General features: G+C 46.5%; 1 protein-coding gene across 2 annotated transcripts in view; it reads left to right on the top strand.

The window, feature by feature from the left end:
• chchd6b (coiled-coil-helix-coiled-coil-helix domain containing 6b) overlaps window positions 1-7,308 on the top strand; it is a 30,950-nt gene extending 23,642 nt beyond the window's left edge. The window contains exons 8-9 of one of the 2 annotated variants that reach the window (XR_004025383.1): window positions 6,402-6,521; window positions 7,293-7,308. Coding sequence is in view for 1 of the 2 variants with exons in the window: in XM_030776546.1 (XP_030632406.1) it covers window positions 6,402-6,425 (24 nt within the window). In the remaining variant the exon portion in view is untranslated. Of the gene's footprint in view, window positions 1-6,401; window positions 6,724-7,292 lie in introns of those variants that run through there. The other variant, XM_030776546.1, reaches the window with a different exon arrangement.
• Window positions 7,309-7,557: the final 249 nt, after the last annotated feature.

Genomic DNA, 7,557 nt, shown 5'->3' with positions numbered 1-7,557 from the left:
GAAGTGCAGCACAAGCCCAGTGACTCAGACGAGACAAAACACACAGACACACATGCACGCGCACATACGCGCGGCTGAGAGTGGAGCCGTCGCTGTGTTGGGGAGCAGGAGGTGAGACGGTGCTCTTTAGGGTCAATGTAGTGGTGCCCTGAATAGACGCCCACTTTAACAGTTCCAGCTGAACTGAAAACTTCCAGAATTTGTTTACTACACTCCTACTGTAGAGAAAGGTCTGGTCAATGTTTGTTCATTTTCTCATGCATATTGCTCACAAATGCTCTGTCTGAATGAACAGGGTCTGAGACAAAAATCTTCAAGGTTTGTTTATCAAAATCACATGACGCCTCCTGTATGTACTGTATGTACTTGTCACCACCAGTTCAACCTCCATGCCTTCCAGCCACTCCCCTCAGAAAGTATTCACCATGCTGCTAATCTAACCACACGTACACTCACCTGAGACATCTGACGCACTGCCTAATGCCAGAGGAGAGAGAGAGATGGAGAGAGAGATATGGGAATAGGTATAAGGCTGGCATTAAGAGAGAGATGGATGAGAGGAGGGAAGGAGAGAGGGGAGAGAGAAGAAGGAGATAAATGATAAGTTCATCTCTCTGTGACATTTTCTGTGCGATTCTGGAGGTCTGTTTTTGGTGGCATCTTGCTCCCTTGCCTTTATTTGATGTGTTTGTGTGTGCCTGCATGTGTGTGTGTGTGGACACTGGGACAGTATCTTATCGCATGTGTCAGGTGTGACATACCGTCTGCTCCTGTCTGTCAAATTGTGAATGATATCATGCGGTACCTTTCCGTCTGGAGATGGCATATTCCACTCTTATTTTCTCTAACTCCAGCGCTCCTTACTTTGTGGAGGACCCTGTCACCCATTGCCGTGGGTGTACAGACCAGGAGTTTGAGCCAAAGGAAAATGTCAGGCTAACTGAATCTTTATTATTCCACTCTTCCTGTCACTCACTCTCTCTCTCTCTCTCTCTTTCTGTCCATTATTTAACCCCCTCCTCTCTGTCCATTATTTTACCTGTTTCTATATATACACACATTACCTCTTTACAGAGTAGGAATCTGTTTTTTCTCTTTTTTAATGCACTTTATTTGTGAATTTGTTGTGTATCAATGAGCAGCTCATGACTGTGGTCATAAGGTGGTAGTCATGATGTCTCCTCTGATGCTGCACACACAGACACTTTTGGAGTATTTTTGTTTTAATATTATACACAGCACATGGGTCAGTACTGCTCCTTCCCCACTGTGTCTGTCTGTCTCTCTCTCTTCCTGTCTGTCTGTCCATCTCTCTGTCTCTGTCTCTCTCTGTCTGTCTGTCTGTCTGTCTGTCTGTTCTCTACATTCAGAGTGGTACTGAACCCAGCAGTAGTGCTGCTCTTTAAACCAAGACCAGAGTGTCTGTTGTTGACTTTAACAAAAGGCCTTTCAATGTCCTGTCACCACAACACAAAGACTACACACACACACACACACACACACAAATGACCAGAGGAAACCAAAGTGGTCCCTTTTCACAGAAGTGGCGGGAGACACACTTTTAGCGTTTTTCAGTAACTTAACACTTAATTTCAGACTGACCAGTGTTAGAAGTGGATTTCACTCAACGCTTTGTATTCATTGAATGGAACTGTTTTCTGTGTGTGTGTGTGTGTGCGTGAGAGAGAGAGACAGAGAGAGGGAGGGAGAGAGACAGAGAGAAAGGGAGAGGGAGGGAGACAGACAGAGGGAGAGAGAGGGAGGGAGAAAGACAGACAGAAAGACTCACAATTTCTTGTTCAGCATAAGAAATACAAGCAATGTTTTAGCTTGCAAGGCTGTGCGTGTGTTTGTGTGTGTGCGTGCGTGCGTGTGTGTGTGTACAGACAAATGCATGTTTTATACCTGTTATCTTGATCTCTTGCCTGTACCTGGTTTGGCGTGAGGTGGATGTCTTTAGAGGGAGACAGTAACGACTCCATCTCCTACTCCCCATCATCAGACAGTAAACACCACACTGGTCCAGCAGTGGTCACTTTTCACTGATTCCACACAATAATGGACTCAGTAGTCTTAAGAACAGTGGGACACGCCCAGTTTGATGTGGTTTCCCAGTACCCCACTCCAGGGTTGTTCCTGGACAGCCACAGCATCCACACATTTTCTGTCACAGCCTGCACCTCCGTTTTGGACTTTTGGTTTGACATGTCTTTGTGCTCCTGTTCTCTGTCTGTCTCCGCCCCTCACCTGTTCCCGTTTGTCTAATTATTACCTTGTTAATTTCACCCAATCCTGTTTTGCCCTGATTAGTTCTCCTTCTATTTATGCCCTAGTGTTTGCCTTGTCTTTTGTCTATCGTTGTTTGTGTTAGTTTGCACAACAGTCATGCTGCACCTTTTTGTTATTGGTTTTTTGTTCCTTTTCTGCACATGTATTTTGATCTTCAGTTCCAGTAAAGTCCTCCGTTTTTCACTATCATCGTGTCTTTGCACTTGGGTCCTGCACCACACCGCCAGCGTGACAGAACGATAGACCCAAAACAAAACAAAAGTCCAGAACAGACCGGGTGGGTGGAGGGGCGCACAGAGGGAAGACCGAAGGTGCTGCTGATGGGTCCCCTCTGCGGCGGAGCAGGTGAGAGGTTGGTTGGATCGGACACTGGAGCGGGCTTTCCAAACCGGGCAGAAGAACAGGAACGGAGCAGACTCTTCAAACAGCCTCGACGTCGGCTAGAGGGCCGAGCTGGGTCGGGGAAAGGGCCTCGGGAACAGGACAGGGCGTCAGCATGGGAGCTGACCAGGACAGGGCGTCAGCATGGGAGCTGACCAGGACAGGGCGTCAGCATGGGAGCTGACCAGGACAGGGCGTCAGCATGGGAGCTGACCAGGACAGGGCGTCAGCATGGGAGCTGACCAGGACAGGGCGTCAGCATGGGAGCTGACCAGGACAGGGCGTCAGCATGAGAGCTGACCAGGACAGGGCGTCAGCATGGGAGCTGACCAGGACAGGGCGTCAGCATGGGAGCTGACCAGGACAGGGCGTCAGCATGGGAGCTGACCAGGGCCGGGAAAGCGGCCTCGGGAACAGGGCAGGACAGCGCGTTCTCCATGGTGCGCCGGGCAGCGCATTCCTCGCGCTGGGCACCATTTTGTTTTGTTCTGTCACGCTGGCGGTGTGGTGCAGGACCCAAGTGCAAAGACACGATGATGATAGTGAAAAACGGAGGACTTTACTGGAACTGAAGATCAAAATACATGTGCAGAAAAGGAACAAAAAACCAATAACAAAAAGGTGCAGCATGACTGTTGTGCAAACTAACACAAACAACGATAGACAAAAGACAAGGCAAACACTAGGGCATAAATAGAAGGAGAACTAATCAGGGCAAAACAGGATTGGGTGAAATTAACAAGGTAATAATTAGACAAACGGGAACAGGTGAGGGGCGGAGACAGACAGAGAACAGGAGCACAAAGACATGTCAAACCAAAAGTCCAAAACGGAGGTGCAGGCTGTGACATTTTCAGTCTCTTTCTGAGCTAATCAGCTAATTATCAAAACCACGACATTATGAATGAGGTGTTTTAGAGTGGGGGGGGAGACCAAACATCTGCCCAGCTGTGCGATTGAGAAACAATAACCAACATCAAGGGCCAGGTTTCCTCTGGATTTTGTCATTGTCTCCTAATGCAGACTTACTTCTGCCCCGGAGGCAAGTGTTTTAAGTCTTCAGCCAGTCAGAGACAAGTAACACACATGATGAAACAGGTGTTTTAAGTCTTCAGCCAATCAGAGACAAGTAACACGCATGATGAAACAGGTGTTTTAAGTCTTCAGCCAATCAGAGACAAATAACACACATGATGAAACAGGTGTGTTAAGTCCTCAGCCAATCAGAGACAGATAAGACACATGATGAAACAGGTGTGTTAAGTCCTCAGCCAATCAGAGACAAATAAGCCACATGGTGAATGTAAAAGACTGCTGCCTGTTGGAAAGAGGAGTTAAAAAGCACATCACTTCCTCACTGAGGACAGACTCCTGTCCTTTTCTGCTGTGTTCAGACAAATGAGTGACTTACATGGACCCAGAGGTCCACGATGAAAAAGCTAGGATACAGTTTGGGAATTATAGTTTGTGGGGACAGCTGTAATAAGAGATAGCAGCCGAATGGAGAGACTCACACTCATCTTTCTAGTCTTAAGTGTTTCTTCAGTTACCTTGTCTTTCTTCTACCTGTCTCTCTTCTCCAGTCATCTCCTCTCTTTACCTATCTCTCTTTTTTACTTGGCTCTCTTCTCCAATCATCTCCTCTATTTTACCTCCCTCTCTTTTACCTTTCTTTCTTCTCTAGTCATCTCCTCTCTTTTACCTGTCTCTCTCCTCCAGTCAACTCCTCTCTTTTACCTGTCTCTCTTCTCCAGTCAACTCCTCTCTTATACCTGTCTCTCTCTTTTGCCCGTCTCTCTCCTCCAGTAGTCGCCTCTCTTTTACCTCTCTCTCTTTTACTTGTCTCTCTTCTCCTGTCATCTCCTCTCTTTTACTTGTCTCTCTTCTCCTGTCAACTCCTCTCTTTTACCTGTCTCTCTCCTCCAGTAGTCTCCTCTCTTTTAACCTGTCTCTCTTCTCCAGTCAACTCCTCTCTTTTACCTCTTTCTCTTTTACCTGTCTCTCTTCTCCAGTCATCTCCTCTATTTTACCTGTCTCTTCTCTAGTCACCTCCTCTCTTTTACCTGTCTCTCTTCTCCAGTCATCTCCTCTATTTTACCTGTCTCTCTGAGAGCAGTGGACGACATGGCCACCTCAGAAAGAACATATCTGTCGTATAATTATTTGCGGAGAGGAAGAGGGATTGGAGAGGAAGGAAAACCATTAAAATAATCTTTCATACAGAGGTGACCTGACCAGGAGTCAGAGAGATGATGATGAACGAAGACAGAGAAGACACACATACACACTCATCTTTAATTCTCTCTCTCTCTCTCTCTCGCTCCCTCCCTGTCACAGACACACACACACACACACACACACACACACTCATCTTTAATCCCACCCCTCCCTTTTTCTCTCTTTCTCTCTCTCCCTGTCACAGGCACACACACACACATACACACTCATCTTTAATTGTCTCTCTCTCTCTCCCTCTCTCTCTCTCACACACACACACTCCATAGGATCCTCGATAACCGACCGCTGTAATGTAAGATCATTACATGCCCTGTTGAATGAATAAGGACAGATGGCTTGGCATTCTGGGAGGGTGGCAGGTGAGCAGGGGTCTGGTGCGGAGACAATCTGAGAACACAGTCAGTGACTGATGGAGCTAAAAGCCTCACACCCCAGCCTGGCCTGGCCTGTCATATGCTCCTCTCAGAGTTCAAGCTCTGGTCATGAGAAACGTCACAGAGCGCTGGACACTCAGTCATCATCACTGCTCTAATGAAGAGCCTGTCTCGTCTTCTTCTCTCTCCTCGCTCTTCATCTCTGCTACACATACACACACTTCACTCATCTTTATCTATCACCCTTTCCTGCCTTTCTCTCCTTTCCCTCTCTCTTTCCTCTCGGCACCCATACCTGACTGCTCTCTCTCTCTCTCTCTCTCTCTTTCTGTCTCTTTGTAGTCTTCTCCTCTAACTCACCTCTACTCCAAATTAATACATTTAATTAAAGTGTGGAAGTCATAGTTAAAGTGTGTGTGTATGTGTGTGTGTGTGTGGGGGGGGGGGGGACATATACGTGTGTGAATATTTGCAGGGGTTGATTATATATGTGTATGTGTGAGTTTGGGGGGGGGGTCGGGTGATACATGTATGTGTGTGAATATTTGGGGGGGTTGAGTGTATGTTTGAGTGTGTGTGTGGGGGGTGATACATGTAAGTGTGTGAATATTTGGGGGGGTTTAATATGTGTGTGTGTGTGTGTGTGGAGTGATGCATGTATGTGTGTGAATATTTGGGGGGGGGGGGGGGTTGAATATATGTGTTTGTGTGGGGGGGGGGGGGTGGTGATGGAGTGACTAAACCTCTGATGAAATGTTTTGGTCATAGTCATTCACTGGGCTCTCCCATGAAAGCACCAAGAAAGACGTGAGAGTGACAGGACAGATGAATGAACAAATGGATGGATGGATGAATGAATGACTCCTTCACAAGCTGCTGCTTGGGGATCTGGTGTGGTTTAAAATGTACTGGTTTAAAATGTGCTGGTTCAAAATGTACTGGTTGTAGACTGCGTTGAGTTGACTGTTATTTCTGAAAAGAAGCGTGTGGTGAACGGAAATGTTCAGTGGTGTTAGATATGGGTTTAGTACAGACATTAATTCCTTATCAAAAATGAACAGATAAATAAAGCATGAGTATGGTGAACCGTGACTGTGTCCTTCCCTTTCTGACATACAGAACCTGATGGTGAACCATGGATGAAGAGGACGACAGAAGAGAGGACACAAGAACAGCTCCCAGCGCTCCAAACACCACTCACAACCTCCAGTCCATGTGTGTGTGTGTGTGTGTGTGTGTGTTTCATATAGACTGTAGTTTTGTAGAGTGTGTTATCATGCAGGGGAATGTGTGTGTGTGTGTGTGTGTGTGTGTGTGAGTGTGTGTGTGTGATTGGTGTGAAGGCAGCGCATCTTTGAAAATAAAACATGTGCAGCAGCTCAGCTATCAGTGGAGGGACAGAGTCTTTGTGATCCAGCACCACACTGGCATTTTAATGAATATGACTGCAAAGGAAAACACACACACACATACACACACTGTCTTTCTCTCTCTCTCTTTTGCTCACACACACACGCGCACACACACTCTCTCTCTCGGTCTCTCTCACACACACACACACACACACAAAACTCTCTCTCTTTTACTCACACACACACACTCTCCTTTCACACAGAAGAGGGTTGTCTATTTCAGTAGACATACATGTGGAGAATGTCAACGTTTTTCCAGATATTTCTGTCTAATAGGATTACTACAACAAAAGACACACTCACACACACAAACACACATATTCCACTTAAACATGGAATCCATCATCCAGCATTTGAAATGTCCTTGTTCTGCTAAGAACTGGTCACTCATTCCTACAGATATTTCATTTTTAAAGCCAATTACCCACACGTCTTTTATAACCTAGACTCTCTCTCTCTCTCTCTCTTCCTCTCACCATTCTTCATCTAAAACCTTCACTTTCCACGGTTCCATCTCGGAATGTTTGACTAGCTCTTAGAACTCTTGACATCCCTCACCTGTTGTTCCCCCCCACTGTTGCTATGGTAACAGATGTAGGTGTGTGTGTGTGTGTGTGTGTAGGCTGTGGGGAAGGCACAGAGCAAGGAAACCTTGATGATAACCTCTTGCCTGACCTAGCCCTTCTCGCAGCTCCTCACCAGGTGACAGAGATTTCTCTTCATTAAATGCAGCTTTTTCACTCTCTCTCTCTCTCCCTCTCCCTCTCTCTCCAAAGACTCCTCTTCTTTGTGCTCTCAGCTCTGTAGTGATTTGCCCTTCTGGATTCCATTTGAAGTGGGTTTTTTCCCACCTAAATAAACCC

The sequence above is a fragment of the Chanos chanos genome, chromosome 6, assembly GCF_902362185.1.
Source record: "Chanos chanos chromosome 6, fChaCha1.1, whole genome shotgun sequence".
Classification (NCBI taxonomy): domain Eukaryota; kingdom Metazoa; phylum Chordata; class Actinopteri; order Gonorynchiformes; family Chanidae; genus Chanos; species Chanos chanos.
The sequence above is the reverse complement of the archived record's forward strand: the minus strand, read 5'-3'. Positions and strand labels throughout refer to the sequence as shown.